The sequence below is a fragment of the Cavia porcellus genome, unplaced genomic scaffold (genome assembly GCF_034190915.1).
Source record: "Cavia porcellus strain 051 isolate PalLab524CR breed Dunkin Hartley unplaced genomic scaffold, mCavPor4.1 scaffold_17, whole genome shotgun sequence".
Lineage (NCBI taxonomy): Eukaryota > Metazoa > Chordata > Mammalia > Rodentia > Caviidae > Cavia > Cavia porcellus.
In genome coordinates, this window is record NW_026947500.1 from 26802317 (window position 1) to 26820864 (window position 18548).

At 46.5% G+C, this 18548-nt stretch overlaps 1 protein-coding gene across 2 annotated transcripts in view; it reads right to left on the reverse strand.

Annotated features, from left to right (window-relative positions):
• Positions 1-2491: 2491 nt before the first annotated feature.
• Positions 2492-18548, reverse strand: part of Tesmin (testis expressed metallothionein like protein) — a 53132-nt gene continuing 37075 nt past the window's right edge. Inside the window, exons 6-10 of one of the 2 annotated variants that reach the window (XM_063227663.1) lie at positions 14656-14758; positions 11997-12134; positions 9841-10016; positions 3626-3700; positions 2492-3414 (exon numbers count right to left, since the gene is read on the reverse strand). In XM_063227663.1, coding sequence (XP_063083733.1) covers positions 3210-3414; positions 3626-3700; positions 9841-10016; positions 11997-12134; positions 14656-14758 — 697 coding nt within the window. In that variant the 3' untranslated portion in view covers positions 2492-3209. The remainder of the gene's footprint in view (positions 3415-3625; positions 3701-9840; positions 10017-11996; positions 12135-14655; positions 14759-18548) is intronic. The other variant, XM_063227664.1, reaches the window with a different exon arrangement.

Here is an 18548-nt window from a genome sequence, read left to right on the forward strand (position 1 = left end):
GTTCCAGCTATTTGGGAGGCCGAGGCAGGAGAATCATTTGAACACAAGAGGTCTAGGCCAGTTTGAAGAACATAGTAAGACCCCATCTCAGAAGAAGGAAAATTCAGAAAACAGGCCCAAAAAAAGGAGCCAGAGATCATTCTGGTAAGTGGACAGGTGACATGCAAGCTGGCCCCTGCTTACCAAGCACACCCTTCTCTTGGGTGTCCCCAACAGTAGGACTCAGGAACCTGAGCCCCAGGAGGCCCACTGACCTCTGCAGTCAGTCTGGGGACAGCTTCCCTGGGTGATGGCCAGGGCAGTCACACCCAAGGGTGAATCCTGCACCAAGGGACACATAGCCCTTGTTTCCCTGTCCCTGCTCAGTGAGACTCTGGACAGCTCCGCTGACCTTTCACCAGCCCCGCTGCTCTCCCCTGCCTGCCCCTGCTTCCACTCACAAACCTTAGCCACTCTGGCAGCCACCAGACATCCGGGTCCCTGAGGCCTGTCAGAGCCAGGAGGCTGCACGGGCCACACTGAGTCCCTCGCAGCTGCTGCTGCTGCTGCTGCTGCTGCTGGTTGGAGACAAGGCCTGGGCTCCTCTCCCCAGCCCTGTGGCCTGCAGCCTTCCGGTCAGCAGAGTCTCTCACACCATGCTGACGCCCTGAGGACCCAGCAGCCTGTGCCAATTGCTCCAAGCCCTGGTTCCTGCAGGGCCTGTGCCCCCAGGCCTGGGGGTGTTGGGGGCACTGCCCTGGCCTTCCAGCCTCCAGACAGATGTGCAGGGCCTCCCTGGCTCCAGCAGCTACTCCTTTTCCAGGCCTTTCCTTCCTTTCGGGAATAAACAGGACGGGAGGCAGTGGCAGGTGGCAGCCAGGGGAAGAAAGAAACAGCTGGGGGACAGCTGTGGTGCCATTTGCTGCCCAGCCAAGAGATTGGTGAGGTGACAGTTCTCAGAAAAAGCCTCAGAAGGTGACTGCTTCCCAGAGAGAATACACTAGAGCTGGTGACAGCTCTACTGGACCATTTCACACACGATCGTGCTGTAAAGTAACTGTTCTGCATGATGTCACGCACAGTGACCATCTGTACAGTGGCCATTCCGCATAGGGACAGTACAGCTGGTCACTGGTATTCACAGTTTCTGTGTCTTCTTGACTCACAATGGCAAATCAGAAATAATCAAAAAATAGAAAACTACAGCCAGGCTTCGTGGCACACGCCTGTAATCTCAGCTACTCGGGAAGCCGAAGTAGGAGGCCTACAAGTTCAAGGCCAGCCGGAAACTTAGCAAGATTCTATCTGAAGATAAAAATCTTTTAGAAGAGAGTAGATGTGGTGTAGTGGCTAGCGATGTGAGGCCCAGCACCACAAAAAATAATTTTTAAAAACCCTACAAATACAAGTACCTACAAGGGCCGGAGATTTAGCTCAGCAGCATGAGTATCTGCCTGGCAAACACAAGGTTGTGACTTCGAACCCCCGTACCAAAAAGTAAAAAAAATTACATAGCACATTGTATTAGGCATTAACTATGGAAATCAATATGGAGATTCCTTAAAAAAGTGCAGAATAGAAATTCCACTGACCCAGCTGCTCCCCTTCTAGGAATCTGTGCAAAAGAGTTAAAGGCACCCTATCACAGTGGTTTACCCAGGTACGTAGAGCACAATTCCTGTCAGCAGCGGGTGTACACAATGGAGATGGCTCTGCTCTAGGGAAGGGCAGATCTGAGGCACCTGTAGGACACAGGATGCACCTTGAGACCATAGTGCTACGTGAACTAAATGCGAGACAGACAGTTAAATACTGCACGGTTTCTCTTACGTTAGAAATCAGAATTATTGGTGCTTAGCGGCATCAGCGCCTGCCTGGCAAGAGCATCTTGAATTCAATTCCTAGAACCAAAGGAAAAAACATAAAAAATTATAATTTAGAGAGAAAAATAAAAAATAATAGGGAGCTGAGTGCTAAGATTGTGTAGAGATGGGAACGGGCTTGTGGGATGGGGAAGATGAGAGCGCGGGCAGGGATACACACAAACGCCCCAAACCAGGGCACTCATTATGTGTTGGAAGCATGGACCACTGAAAAGGGAAATGTATTTGGTGTTAAAGCAATCACAGATGGCTGACGGCACACAGGAGGATGTGTGTACGTTATGGGCAGACCCCACGCTGTCTTCCCTGTGGGACCTGAGCATGAGGAATTCAGTGCTGAGGGGCGGGGGAGGGACCCTGGAGCCACCTCTCGCTGGCACTGGGGGACACTGGATGGCTTTTACCTCTGACTTTCGGCCACAGAAGCTGCATCCCCAAAGTCAAGAGGGGATTGCAAAGGCCAAGACTGGAGCCTCTCTTTCCCCTCTCTGGCTGCAAGGCTGTTCTAGACTCAGCGCTAAGATGCGTCACGCTGTCTCGGCCTCCCGGCGTGGCCAGCGCTGGCTGCCCCTGGGTGAGGCCCTAGTGCTCTGTCATCTGTTAGTGGCTGAGACATTAACAAACCCAGACACATGAAAGAACACTTTTAATCTATTTCAGGGTGGGTATTAACAAGACAAACACATTTTCAGTTATCATGTTAATTTTAACAACTAAAGGCCTTGGAAATTTGTATTCTCTTTCACTTTTTCAATAGAACCTAAAGATACCACAAGCAGCCTTCCCTGCTGGTTTGTGCGGGCTACTCACTCTGACATTTCTTACAAGGAATAGGATCGTAACGATCATTATGGATAAATGAAGCGAATAACAAGCTTTCCCACAATTTAAGTAGAAACACATAAGAAACTGAACACAATTTGAACTCCATGACCGAAGACTCTTGATGTCATCCTGGCCTTCACTGTGCCCTGTGATTCTGGGGACTATCTCCACTGCAGAAATCCTAGGGTATTTAGTGGACCGATGTACAGACTTAAATTGTATCAAAGCAGCCCCTCTGGAGAATATATTTTAAATAATTTGAAAAAAACAAACAAACACAACCAAGAACCACCCCACTTCCTGACATGGGCAGGCCCGGAGGACCATGCTCTGGACCGATGGCAGGAAGCCAAGCTCGCCGCTGTGCAGATGCAGGGCGCATAGCACACCTCCTCACACAAGGCCGCCCTCCCTCCGAGCGCCTGCGTGAACCCACAGCCTCCCATGCGAGAGCTGGGTCCCAGCCAGACAACTGTCCAGGCGCCTCGTGCTACTCTAATGACAGCGCTAGGTCACGCTTGACTACAGCGTATTCGGCTCGATTTTCAGCCCCTTGCACTTGAACTCAGTGTGAAGAATCTGTGATAAGCATCGCCCGAACTCCTCCAGGATCATTTGCTCGGCCAGGCACTGTGAGCAATGGTCCTTCTCGGCCTCCTCGCCCTGGGCCAGCAGGCAGGCGCACGCAGCCTCCACCACCTCCCAGGAGATGCAGGAGAAAGGCCGCCTGGGGAAGAGACCAGAAGACTGGTTAGGACTGCGCCGGGAACCTGCTTTCTCTGAGTACTTTTTCTCCTTCTACTTGTCCCCCCCCCCCGCCCCCGCCCTTCCATCCCCTTTCTCTTCTTTCCCTCTGGTGGCATTGGGAACTAAACCCAGGACCACTACACTGAACTGCATCCCCAGTCCTTTTTAAATTTTGAGGACCCTATAAATACCAGAAGCCAGCGTCATGAAGGCTCTTTCTCCTTTTGCCTGGTCTCCAAGTCAGCATCTCCGGAGAATCAGCCAAGCTGGAATTTGGGGGACCAACCAAGAAAGCAATGAGCTCTCCTTCCTGGTCAACAGTCTTATTCTGTAGCTTGAGAATAAACTGTAAAGTCACAGAGTAAAATTACCACCTTTGGTCTACCCCCAGCCCTGTCCTATTTTAGTTGGGTGATATTAGTGCCAAGATGAAAAATCCAAGGCCTTGATTTCTGGCAAAGAGGGCAGATAGATAAGAGCAGAATACAGAGGCTCCCTGAGACAGACAACTCAGATGCCAAAATTGAACATCATGGGGAGGTTCAGAGAGAGGAAGATGGATCCTCTTGACTTAGGAAGGGAGCTAAACAAAAGGGAAAAAATCCCATCAAACATGCGGTCCCGGGCTACTATTGGAGCAACTAAGATTCGGTGCTCCTGCTGCAGTGCTCGAACTCACAAGGCCACGATTCATCAAGCCGCCCGAATTCCCGCTGCTTTGACTCCCTGGAACCGCAGTGTTGCAATGAAGTGTAGTCACACTGGTCTGAGGGAGAACGGAGCTGGCAAGGGACCTGGACTGACCTGCGGTGAGTGCTGAGAATAAGACCCTTCCACGGGAAAGGGGCACCAACAAGACAACGTTTTGGAATCGGGCAGGAAGGGCAGAAACAAGGAACAGCAGAGACTTCAGTCAGTTGTTCCCTTCCCAGACCAGATTGGAGGGGTATACTTGGCCTGGGTCACACCCCTGGCTGAGACCAAATAAGTTGTCCCACACCAATTTCCTATGTGGTGCACACTACCACAGTGAAGGCCTCAGCAGGTTGACTGGCCCAGAGGGGAGGGGCCAGCACACGCTGCCCCTGTTTGTACCCCAATAGCACACTGGAGTGGGCAGAGAGCCCTAGCCAACGCACTTCAGAAGAACCATAACTAACAAGGAAAGGGACTGGGACCTCCTCTATATGCCTGTATGAAAGAAACCAAAAACATGACAAGAGGAAGAAACAAGAAAAAGTCCCCAGTTCCCAACCCTGAGAACATTGATCCAGGAGAGGTAAATACAAAAAAGACTGAGGGCAGCAAACATGCAATATCAGACAGGGCATCAGTGGACATAAAAAGGTATCTTCAGGACCTCATAAACAAGCTCAAAAGTGAAATATTTAATCAAGTAAAGATAGATATAAGTAGATTAATTTAAAAATGCTAAGCACTTCTCAAGAAGACACAGATGGAAGAATGGAGGAACACACAAAAAAGAGAGAAATGTTCAATGAATAATAAAAAGAAAACATGAAGCAGGTTCAAAAACATTACCAGGAAATAAAAAGCTCCATTGAAAGCTGGCAAAACTGCTTGAAAGAAACTAAGGATAGATTATCCAAACTGGAGGACAGGTTTGCAATGTGGGATCATGAAAGGAAAAATCTCTTGGGGCTGGGGATTTAGCTCAGCGGCATAAGCGCCTGCCTTGCAAGCAGGCAGTCGTGAGTTCCACCCCCGGTACTGATAAAAATGAAAAAGACAAAAAAAAAAAAAAAAAAAAACCACACACACACAAAAGCAAGGAAACAGACAGTAACAATACAAAGGCTAGAACATGACAAGAGAATCTATAACTTAAGAATAAAGAATGTGAATGAAGAAGCAGGGGTGCAAACAAAGAAACTACAAAGGCTATTCACAGAAATAATTAAGGAAAACTTCCCAAATATAGGAAAAGGAAATGATATGCAGATGTATGTAGCACACAGAACTCCAGCTACCTACAACCAAAACAGAATTACACCCAGGCATATAATAATCAAGATCTCAGAAATCCAATATAAAAACAGAATATTAAAAGCTATTAGAGACTTCCGGGAGAACATGGCGGACAAATAACAGCAGCCACAGAGGCTCTCTGAGATTACCAGTTTAGAATCCAGGAGTGGTGCCATGTGAGGAGTCCTACGTGAGGGGAGATGTACCCTGCCGACCCAGGAACAAACTAAGCTGAGAGAAACCAACTGGAAATGCAATCCTGATGCTATAACAGCAACAGATAAAATTTCAGTGCCGGAGCTGGATCCTGCACCATTGGAAGCCGCGATTTGAATTTCCTGCTGTTGATGCTACGTCCCAATCCGCATGGCAGAGAGAGAGGCATGTGAAAGCTCTGAGAGCTGAAATCGGCGAACCAAACGGCATTGAGAGTGGGACTGGCAGGGAGCCCTGCATCGACCTGCAGTGAGTGAGACAAATGGGGACCCTTTCATAGACTAGGAGGCTCCAACAGAGGACATTCTGGGACTGGGCAGACTAGCCAGAACAAGGCCCTGCAGTGACTTTAGTTGCATATTCTCCTCTCAAGAGGGAGTGGTGGGGAAGGCTTGGCCTGGTGACGCCGCAGACTAAGATCCAGTAGGCTAGCCCAATTCAGGTCCCTGCGCCTGGCGGTGCACCCTAGCAGTGAAGAATTCAGTAGGTTGACCTGGAGGGGCGGGCCCATCAGAGGCTGCCCAGGTCTGTGTCTCCCTAGTACACTGCAGTGAGCAGGAACACCTAGCCGGCAGATTCAAACAAACTGTAACAGACAAAGAGAAAAAAACAGGGCCTCCTACATACGCTGTATGAAAGGAGCATGAAAGGGAAAAGGGAGCAACAAGAAAGGGTCCTCAGTCCCCAATCCTGAGAACACTGATGCAGGAAAGATAAATGCAAAAGAGAATGAAGACAGAAAACATGCAATATCAAACACGGCACCTATAGACATAAAGCAGTATCTCGGGAGCCTCATAAATGAGTTCAAAAATGAAGTATTTAATGAAATAAAGCAAGAAATAAGTAGAATAGTTAGAGAAATGCTAAGTACCGCCCAAGAAAAAACAGATGGTGGCATGGAAGAACAGAAAAAAAGGGGAGAATTGTTTGAGGGAGAAAATAGAGAAAACATAGAATACGTGAAACAGAGAGTTCAAAGAGATTACCAGGAAACTAAAAACTCTATTGAAAGCTGGCATAACAGCTTGAAAGAAACTAAGGATAGATTATCAGAACTGGAGGACAGATTTGTAAGGTGGGAGCATGAAATGAAAAACTTCTTAAAAATAACAAGAAAACAAACAGCAACAATACAAAGGCTAGAAGATGATAAGAGGATCTATAACTTAAGAATTAAGAACATAAAGGAAGAAGTAGGGACTCAAACAAATGAACTACAAAAGCTATTCACAGAAATAATCCAGGAGAATTTCCCTAATTTAGCAAAAGGTAAAGATACCCAGATGTATGAGGCATACAGGACCCCAGCCACCTACAACCCAAACAGAGCTACACCCAGGCATATAATAATCAAAATTCCAGAAATCCAATATAAGAACAGAATATTAAAAGCCATCAGGGACAAAAAAACAGTTAACTTACAAGGGAACACCCATCAGAATTACAGCAGACTTCTCGGCACAAACCATCAAATCACAAAGAGTGTGGGGGGAAATAATTCAAGCTTTGAAAGATAATAACCTCCAGCCAAGATTGATATATCCTGCACAACTGTCCCTAGAAATTAATGGAGAAACAAGGTGCTTCCAGGATAAAGAGGAACTAGGGGAATTTGCAACCACCAATTCAATTCTACAGAGATTACTGCAGGATATTCTAAAAATGAAAAATACCAAGATTCCAGAAATAGTGGCAGAGCGGCCACAATGAATGGAACAGAAAGCGAAATGAAGAGGACAAACTGACAACTAATGACAGAAAAAGAGCTCAACAGAAACGAGGCAGAGAAGGTTGGATGGTAGGATGGAGAAAACAAGACATCATAATAGGTAGTGCTGATATAATATCCTCTTGTTTTGAAGTCCCGTCAAGCTTTTGTTCTTCTGTCTCCATTGGTTTTAACGTGTTGAATCTTATTGGATTTTATTATATGTGATAATATAAACAAAAACTTTTATAGACAAGGAGATTATACAGAAGGCATTGTTCATTTTCTGTTAGTTGATTCTAAATACCCTGTAATACTGTCATTCTCTTGAATGGTTTTACATTGTCTTGATATGTTTGATGCTACAGTATACGAAGTTATACCCAAAGATTTTAAGGGAAGAGACACTATGGTAACTACTATTATGTTGAGATTATCTTGTGGTGAAACACTATTTTGCTTAAATGGCTATGTTTTAACCTAACTTAATCTGGGGCCCTGTGTAAGTTATACTGTTTTACCATGACTGATCTTACTTAAATCTGGTTTGCTTGATTGCTGTTTGGTATGGACAGATTTCATTCTAAAGTGTTATGATTGACAGTATCATGACTGAGAGTATAGGCAACTACACTGAAGATGACAACATTTACTAGGATACCCATTCTGGTTTGATTACTACCTGCTTTTGAAGTTTTACACTATCTACAAAGTTGTGTTTTATTAATATTGTTATGTACTGCTATATTCAATTATACTATGTCTGATGATATAGACAATTCTATACCAGATAACAAGAGACAACACAGTAACCATGGTAGAACACCTTGTACAGTGGTTTTATATGACTTTTTCGTTTCATGTGTTTATAGGAATATGTTTTGTTTTGTATTGCTTTGTTTTGCTTCTCCCTCTAATATAGAAAGGATAGAAATACATGTTAAGACTCATGCATGTGTAGAATCTATAAACAGTTTATGAGAACTGATCTTATGACAGTTGATGAAATGAACAGATACTCTGAAGAAAAGGAGACACTAAAACGCCCAGTGCTGATTCTGGAGTGTCATAATGGGAAACCCAGCAATAGTGTTATTCTTTGTTCAGAGTGATATTAGCCTGCTTTGGTTTGTTTAATCTCAACATAATTGAAGATATGGATAACTGCATGTGTGTTTAAGTGCATAGGATTGACAACCATGTTACTAAGTTTTTGTTGGACAGCTGAACAGAACTGTTTGCAGTCTTGCTTTTGAATTCCCACTTTACATGTTCCATTCTTGTATCCTGAACAACTATTTGTAAAATGACAGTATATAATCATCAACTAGCGATTTCTTTCTGTTTATTTTTTTCTCTGAATGTATGTATTATTTCTACCTATTTTCTGTTTTGTTTAATCTTTCTTTAAATAAAATTTAAAAAAAAAATTTTTTTTGAGACAGGGTCTTGCTTTTAAATTTCGCAGCATGGGCTCAAACTTGCAATCTTGCTGCCTCAGCCCCCCAGAGTGCTAGGGTTAACAGTCCTGTGCCACCATACCATCTTCTAAGAACACTTTCTACTCTGCAGAACATTGCTTTTCCATGCCATGAAGAACGCAGTCATGGGCATGACGTCTTCCGTCAACATAAAGGGTTGTGATGGGAAGAATAACACAGAGGACAGGCCAGTCTCTCAGCTGCTGGACACTCGCCTCCAAGAAAGGTCTGACCTTACAATTGTACCCACCCACCAACCCGGGGACTCCTAGGAAACGGTGTCACTCCTTGGGCCAGGCAGAAGCAAGTCCAGGATCCAGTGTGGGGGATCTCGGTTGCCTGCTGGCCCTTCTACCATTGTCCATCATTAGGGCTGTGAGAGCACCCCACACACCCCCATGATACTGGGTATTTTATCAGGATATGACCTATTACATGGAACTCAAATTTTTAAGTGAATGAATCAAGTCTAATATATAGTAAAATTATTACTCAGCTGTCAAGACCTGCTAGATTATAGTATGGCTCCAAACTCAGGAAATGGGGGCTGCGGATGTAACTCAGTGGTAGAGTGCTTGCTTAGCATGCACAAGGCCCTGAGTTCAATCCCCGGTACCACCAAAAAGAAAAGAAATCATTAAATGGGAAATAGCCAAGAGTCTGGAACCCATAATCGGCACATGAGAGAGCAGTGTGTGTGTGAGGAGCACGGGTCAGTTCTTCGCCCATATGCCCGGCCTAGCTATGTGAGGCAGTGGGCTCCCACTCCCAGGCAGCGCAGGAGCGTGGGAGCGTGGCCCCGGCCAGCTGGTAGCACTTTGGTATCTTAGACAAAGCAGATGAAAAGGCCAGGCCAGGATGAGCAGGGCACAGCTGTTCCACAGCAGTGTCCCTAATGATCCCAGCGTCTCATAAGCAGGGAAGAGCAGCTTCCCTTCCTCCTGTCCCCTGCCACTTGGAAATGGTTTTCAGCTCTCCTCCCATAACCCCGGCAGTTTTGAGCACCTACCTATCTTTTCTGAATTGTGGTAGTTCTGAAATTTTAACTGGTGACAAATGATGGCTGCCTTCAAATTCTCCAGTTTCCATAGATTTCGGCAGATTCATCAGTGTTTTTCGTTCTGGGCTTTCTTCATAGTTTTTGCAACCAATGCATTTGCATATAGAAGAGCACATAATTTTGGCCTGGTAACATAAAATATTTCAATAAAATTAGGTTGCTCTATAAGCCATTGGAAATGACAGCTTCAGGGGCTGGGGGTTTAGCTCAGCGGCATAAGCGCCTGCCTTGAAAGCAGGCAGTCGTGAGTTCGATCCCCGGTACCGATAAAAAGGAAAAAGACAAAAAAAAAAAAAAAAAAAAAAAAAGAAAATGACAGCTTCCACTGAGATTTCAAGTTATTACTTGTGCAACCTGCGATTTTTTTTTTTTTTTTTTTTTTTTGAGACGGGGTCTCACTGTATAGTTCAGACTGGCCTTGAACTCACTTATTTAGCCCAAGCTGGCCTCACAGTCACAGTGATCCTCCTGCCTCAGCTTCCTGAGTGCTGGGATTAGAGGCCTGCACCACCATACCCGGCACGTGATTTTCTTACAGGAAGACAGACAGAAGCAGATGCCAAGAGAAGTGAACGGTGGCAGCATGGAGAGGGGGTGCATTCATACCCCTTGCCAACAGCCAAGGCCGGGGGTGAGATGAGCCTCAAGTGGTGAAGGTGGGGAATCAGCCAACTGCTGGATCAGCCTCTCAGTTTAAAGTAAGCCCCACCTGGCCACGCCACACCAGTGCAGTGGGGACACACGCAGGACACCTGTGGCTGGGAGTTTTCAGGAGACCCTTCCTCTCCTGGGATGCACCTGGAGTCTAGTATTGTAGGGGCCGCAGGACACCTGTGGCTGGGAGTTTTCAGGAGACCCTTCCTCTCCTGGGATGCACCTGGAGTCTAGTATTGTAGGGGCCTCAGCGCACCAGCCTTGGGGCAGCTTAAAGCCGGCACTGCCGACCACATGGGTTTTCCATTTGACCTTTGCTTCTGCCCCAGGATTGCCCTGCATAAGGACAAGGCTGCAGCCCCAAGGTCATCTGCAAGGGCCCAAGGGAACCCGGCACTGCCAGGTGTTCTAACTCAGACGTTGCTCGGGATGTCTAGTCTGCACCAGTGACAGACACTAAAGGACAGTGCTGTCCTCTTCTCTTTGCCTCACACTCTGGCAGTCACTGCCTGGCACAGGCTTAGCCCATGGAAGGGGGCTGGGTCACTGATGGGGGGTTGCCAGAGAGGACGCCCGTGTTGGGAGTGGTTCCCCTGGGTGAGGCCACCCACTGTCGGGATTCTCCATCTCTGCGATAGTTTGGCTATGCTCCTATTCTAGCTGGGCGCTGGAAGGTCTATGTGCCCTGATCTCAGCGTATATTTCTGGGACCAGAAAGTTTAGCCTAAAGCTGACCTTCAGGTACAACCATTTAAAATGAAATTCACAAGTCCCGCAGACCTCAGACAAGCAGAGAGGCTTGTGAGGATGTTTTTCTCACTGCCTCCCTTAGGGACGGCAGTTCCCTCCTGTTCTCTTCCTTCTCTCAACACGGGATAGGAAAAAGCAGGAAAAGAGGCCAAACCTAAAGCGGATGGCGAGTTCATCCATTCCATGAAATCCTGGAGAAAAAGGAAAGGTGCCATCTAGGAAAAGGTCTGCACCTTGCTGTGGGCCCACTGTATCTCTGGTCTCTGAGGCGACTGCAAGCCCAGGAAGAGCCACCTCTGGGCAAGGCTCCCCAGCAGTGGACAGCTGGGGCCCCTAAGGCCCCAGTCAGGAGCATCCTGGCTCTACTCAGCGGGGAGGAGGCATGGTCACCCTCTGGGAGCCACTAAATTGGTGGCCACACGGTCAGCCCACTGTGTGGACCACCAGCTGGAGAGGGCCCAGCCACGGCGGTGGGCATCCCTGGTGGACACCCAGGGTGAAGTACGGGATGGCACCTGGTCCATGGGAGTCCTCGCTTCCATGACTTGATTCATAAAGTCAGCGGCAGCTGAGAAATTAACTCAGGCTGACAGGCGAGCTCCTTTAGAGACCCTGGGAAAGGAGACTGTATTTCTCTTTTTAAACCACAAGCGTGACTGGTTTCTGTTTTTCATGTGCCAGTGCTAGGACCGGCCACTGACCTCATAGCACTCACAGTAATTCTTCAGGCAGCCGGACCGCTTACAGTTGCAGCCTTTGTTGTGACGCGGTTTAACGTCTCCCGACCTGCCTTTGCCAATTTTTGGTTGGAAAGCTTCTGGATTTCTGTCGAGACATACCTACGGTAGGAAACGGAAGCTCCATGAAGCATGTGCTTTGTGCTGAGCACGGTGGTGCAGGCCTCTGTTCCCACACTCGGGGAGACTGAGGCAGGAGGAAGGCAAGTTTGAGCCAAGCCGGGGCAACTTAGTGACTTAGCGAGACCCCGTCTCAAAGTAAAAACATTTAAAAAGAGCTTGAGATGTAGCCCTGGGTCCAATCCCCATACTGCAGGAACAAACAAAAGTCCCCAAAACAAAGACTATGCTTCGTGACTCAGGTGTCTCAGGGGAGGCCATTGGTGAATCCACCGTGATTGGGCCCGGTGGCTGAGTTCCGTCTGGCTCCTGGTCACCAGTGGGCCTCCACAAAGGAGGATGCTGCAATCATGTTCTCTTAGGTTGGGCTCTTTCTCTGCATTTCAAACTCACACATAACTTTGTATAGAAAATTAGTGGACAATAAAGATGAAAAGAAAATCATTGCTTCCATGTGGAGAGACCCTAGACTCCCTTCCAGCATTTCCTGCCCCTTTTCTTAAGCTAACTGATTTTGGGGGAGTAGGGGGTGCACCCAGGGTCTCACCCATGCTAGGCAGCTGCTCCCGAGAGGGATCCCCAGCCTGCCGAGACAGTGAGACCACGGTGCTATGCTCGCAGTATGGGAACACGATTGAATGAACCCCATCTCAAGTGTCTTTCTAGGTGATGTGCACACTTTTTCCTCCCGTGATCCTCTCCTACAAGCTGTTCCTTATAGATAAAGAAACTGAGGCCCAAGAGGCAAAATGAGATAGCAGGCAGCAGACTCTCAAGTCCAGATCCTCAGGCTGACTCCAGAGGCCAGGTCTCGCCTTTCCCACACGATGCTCATGACCTTTGATCCTCATTTGCTCTTACTTTTTAATCTACCTGTCCTGTATCTATCTACACATGCAATTGCATATCTATTTTCAGATAAAAAGTGATTTGTACTCATCCTAGCAATTAAAGCATCACAGAATCACATTGGAGGTCCTGTCTCCCGCCCTCCTGCAGTTACTTAGGAGCCAGGATTCAGATCTGTGCATCCAGCACCGAGGCACTTGCATGTGGCCACAACAGACCACTGTCCCGCTGCATGGCACTGGTCTCCAGTGGGTGGCTTGACCTACAGGTCCTACCATGGAACCGCTTGCATCTGCAAGTGCAGGGTGACAGTCTTGTGCCTGGGCACCACTCCCCAGGGCTATCGAGGGACTCCTTTGTGGCTCCTCCCCATCGTGAAACCCCCAAGAGAGCCACTGTTCAGACTCAGACTCTGACGCTCTACCTCTGCCCTGCTGGGACTTCACCTGGGTGGGGCTCTGCTTCTTTCCTCAGCAGGGTCTGTGACAGTCATTCACACTGCTGTGCTAAGCTGTGCTTCCTTCTGCTCTGTGACACGGAATGTCCCATCAGACCACACACCTGCCATTGTACCAATGATGTGTCCCTTGGATTGGTGGGCTTGTGGTGTTTGGCTATTTCAAATAAAGCTGCTGTGAACATTCTTATACAAATCTTCTGTGGACATTTACATTCACTTTCATTGGCTGTGTTTTTAGAAAAGACATTGCTGGGGCAGAGCACATGCAAGGCTTAGCTGTAGTAGCCATCATCAAACAATTTCCCAAATGTCTGTACCGATTTATATTTCCATTAGCGATACACAAGAATTCCAATGTTTATAATTTTGTACTTTTAGTTGTAGATAATACCCTTTGCTCTAAATAAAATGTAGCTGAACAGTTTAATTTTCTCCTGTCCATGGATCTGGTCATATCAAAATTAATAAGCTATTTCTAAGTGATTTATCCATAATTCAAAAGGGAATTAGTTTATCTAATAAAAATAAAATGAACAGACCAAGCACAGCACAGGATCGCTTGGTTCCACTTGCATCGGGCTGATGGCCTCTCTTTCCTTTGTAAAGTAGAGGCCAGGAAGCGCCTCCCTGCAGCGGGCTGACAGCCCAGCCTAATTGTCCTCCCCTCCCTGATGGCCTCTGTGCTGGAGAGGGCAAAAGCACACACTCCTGCATTTAGCCCACAGCAGAGAGGCCTTAGGCCATCAGAGGTGGTGCCTCCTCCTCCCCCCAGGATTCCTCCTTCCTCCTGGAAGCAGGGATGAAAAACTTCAAATTCCATGAGGGCTGAGCACCCTCCCCAGCCTCTTCACAGACTGTACTCTGCCAGCTCTTTTCACACTATACTCTGCGAACTCAAGCTCACTTGTTACACAGCATTCCCCAAATTTCCAACCCCCAAACCCAAACCAAGTGGACCTGGGCACATCCTTGCAGCAGCTGTCTGGTTTTTCTACACCCCGGAACCATCCCTCATGGGGCAGACAGAGGTCGTCTGCCTGCCATGGTCGTCAGCAGCACCTCTGCTGCAGAAATAGTCACAGTCAGCACACGTATCCTTCTTCCCTTGGGTTTTGCCACTATTGACGTTAGGAATCTCTGGAGATCGTTCTGTGAACCTCTCAAACACTTTTAAATGCCTTTAAAATTGATTACCTTAATGGCGTTAAACCGTTCCATTTCATGGTGTAAATTGTTGCAGCAGTTGTTACAGTTACAGTTGTTGCAAAAGTCCCCACTGGCGAAGCAGTCGCAGTACCTGGGAAGAGACGCACAGTGTGAGCCTGAGTGCAGGTGGCACAGCCAGGCGGTGACAGGAAAGGCAGGTGTGCAGGAAAAGGGTGGCCACAGGGCCTCAGCTAGGATGACTCTGATTTAGGGATTCTGACCACATCACCTGGATGGCGTTCTACAAAGGGAAGCTAGTTATTAAAGCTTGCGTTTGGTGACATGCGATCTTACAAAGTAAAACAGTTTCTTGGAAGTCATTCATTGCTGCCAATTGTCTCCAGCCCCCAAATGCCCTCCGCCATTTTGCCACCAATCTTCCCGATCCATCCAGTTGCCAAAGGGTTGCTCCCCTGTTGACCAGAACTTGACCATGACTGACACAGAGAGAGGGACCTAGCCTTGGCTTCATCTTACTCTCAAATCCATGAGCAGAGGAAACAAGGGAATGCTAGAAAACATAAATGCATAAACACCCGCTATGACGCTTTCTTGTATGAGAGGGTCCTTGGCACATCCTGCATTTGAGTCCTGCACAAGAGAGAATGTCTGGGGCACCCTGTGATCCTTGGGCACGGCTGTGAGCTTCCTTCTATTCACAGCCATGGGCTGCTTCAGATGTCCAGCTGTGCTGTGCGCAGTGGCATCCGCAGGCCTACGCTTCCATTCTCTCCATGTGGACAAGTGACATCCAAGCCAGACTGAGATCCTATATCCCCCCACCCCAAGAGGTGCTGGCAACCTGGTGGCCACTCTGCAGCTTCTGTTTGTGACACCTTGGTTTTTTGTGTCAGTTCTACCACCAACTCTCACCTTCTCTACCATAGGTTGTGTCTGTCAGAATTGCAAGTTGAGGAATGGAAATCATGGCACTTAGCCTGCCAGCCTCAGTGGCCACGCACACTGGATGCTGTCTCAAGGCTGCAAGAGCAGTGTGGGACCAGGTATCTGCAGCAGGCCCTGGCATTAGAAGCCTGAGCACAATTCTTTTCATATTTATTACTTTTGTATTGCTAAGTAATATTTTCCGACTTGGCTCTAGCACATTGCAGAGAGTACTCTATCTGGACAGGCTGCTAAGTGTGAACTTTACAAGCTACAGTCTGTATAAGAAAGGCCCCAGGAGATCCTCAAGCTGTGCAATGGATCTCACTTTGTAGTACAGGCTGGCTTCAAATTCATAAAAACTCGTGGCTGGGGATTTAGCTCAGCGGCATAAGTGCCTGCCTTGCAAGCAGGCAGTCATGAGTTCAATCCCTGGTACTGATAAAAATGAAAAAGACAAAACAAAACAAACTGACTTCCGGGAGAACATGGCAGATAGATAACAGCAGCTATGGAGGCTCTCTGAATAGCCAGCTAAGAATCCAGGAATGGTGCGGTGTGAGGAGTCCTAAGCAAGGGGAGCTATACCCTGCCAACCCAGGAAAGAACTAAGCTGAGAAAAACCAACTGGAAATGCAACCCTGGTGCTATGACCAGAACAGATAAAATCTCAGCGCCAAAGCTGGAACCTGCGCTTCCATTCAGGTTCAAATCTGGAAACCGCTTTCAAATCTGGAAACCACGATTTGAATTTCCTGCCGCTACTGCTGCTGCATCTGAATTGGCACAGCAGGGACAGAGACACAAAAGCTCTGAGAGCAGGAATCGGCGAATGGAGTTAAGAGCAGGACTGGCGGGGAGCACTGCATCAACCTGTGGTGAGTGAGAGGAATGGGGACCCTTTCGTAGACTAGGAGGCTCCAACAGAGAACATTCTGGCACCGGGCAGACTAGCTGGAACAGGACACTGCAGTGACTTTAGTTGCATATTCCCCTCTCAAGTGGGATTGGTGAGGAGCACTTGGCCTGGGTGACGCTGTGGACTAAGACCTAGTAGGCTAGCCCAAACCAGGTCCCAGTGCCTGGCAGTGTACCCTACCAGTGAAGCTTTCAGTAAGTTGACCTGGAGGGGTGGGCACAGCAGAGGCTGCCCAGGTCTGTGTCTCCCTAGTACACTGCAATGGGTGGGAATACCTAGTCGGTGGATTAAAACAAACTGTAACTGACAAAGAAACTGGACCTCCTATATACGCTTGTATGGAAGGAACAAAAAATATTGGAAGAAGCAGCAACAAGAAAGGGTCCTCAGCCCTGAATCCTGAGACACTGATCCAGGAAAGGTAAATGCAAAAGAGAATGAAGACAGAAAACATGCAATATCAGACATGGCACCAATAAACTCAAAGTGCTATCTCCGGAGCCTCCTAGACGAGTTCAAAAGTGAAGTATTTAACAAAGTAAAGCAAGATATAAGTAGAGAGATATAAGTTAGAGAAATACTAAGCACCGCCCAGGAAAAAACAGATGGTGGAATGGAAGAACAGAAAAAAAGGGGAGAATTGTTTGATGGAGAAAATAGAGAAAACATAGACTACGTGAAGCAGGTTCAAAGAGATTACCAGGAAACCAAAAACTCTATTGAAAGCTGGCATAACAGCTTGAAAGAAACTAAGGATAGATTATCAGAACTGGAAGACAGATTTGTAATGTGAGAGCATGAAATGAAAAACTTCTTAAAAATAATAAGGAAACAAACGGCAATAATACAAAGGCTAGAAGATGGTAAGAGGATCTATAACTTAAGAATTAAGAACGTAAAGGAAGAAGTAGGGACTCAAACAAATGAACTACAAAAGCTATTCACAGAAATAATCCAGGAGAATTTCCCTAATTTAGCAAAAGGTAAAGATACTTAGATGTATGAGGCATACAGGACCCCAGCCACCTACAACCCAAACAGAACTATACCCAGGCATATAATAATCAAAATTCCAGAAATCCAATATAAGAACAGAATATTAAAAGCCATCAGAGACAAGAAACAGATCACTTACAAGGGAACACCCATCAGAATTACAGCAGACTTCTCGGCACAAACCATCAAATCACAAAGAGTGTGGGGGGAAATAATTCAAGCTTTGTAAGATAATAACCTCCAGCCATGATTGATATATCCTGCACAACTGTCCCTAGAAATTAATGGAGAAACAAGGTGCTTCCAGGATAAAGAGGAACTAGGGGAATTTGCAACCACCAATTCAATTCTACAGAGATTACTGCAGGATATTCTAAAAATGAAAAATACCAAGATTCCAGAAATAGTGGCAGAGCGGCCACAATGAATGGAGCAGAAAGCGAAATGAAGAGGACAAATTAACAACTAGTGACAGAAAAAGAGCTCAACAGAAATGAGGCAGAGAAGGTTGGATGGCAGGAACAGCCATTTTGGAGAAAACAAGACATCATAATAGGTAGTGCTGATTTAATATCCTCTTGTTTTGAAGTCCCGTCAAGCTTTTGTTCTTCAGCCTTCATCGGTTTTAACGTGTTGAATCTTATTGGATTTTATTATATGTGATAATATAAAACAAAAACTTTCATAGACAAGGAGATTATACAGAAGCCATTGTTCATTTTCTGTTAGTTGGTTATAAATACCCTGTAATACTGTCATTCTCTTGAATGATTTTACATTGTCTTGATATGTTTTATGCTACAGTATAGGAAGTTATACTCAAAGATTTCAAGGAAAGAGACACTATGGTAACTACTTTTATGTCGGAATATCTTGTGGTGAAACACTATTTTGCTTAAATGGTTATGTTTTGACCTGTGCTGTTTTGTTGTTATATCCTCTTTTATCTCAATCTCCTTTTTTATTATTTATTTTTTTATTTTTATGTTTTTAATTAAGGGGAAAAATAAATAAAAAATAGCAGGATATATTACAGTAACCCACTTTGATTTCCTATTAACTTGATTTGAAACCCTGTATT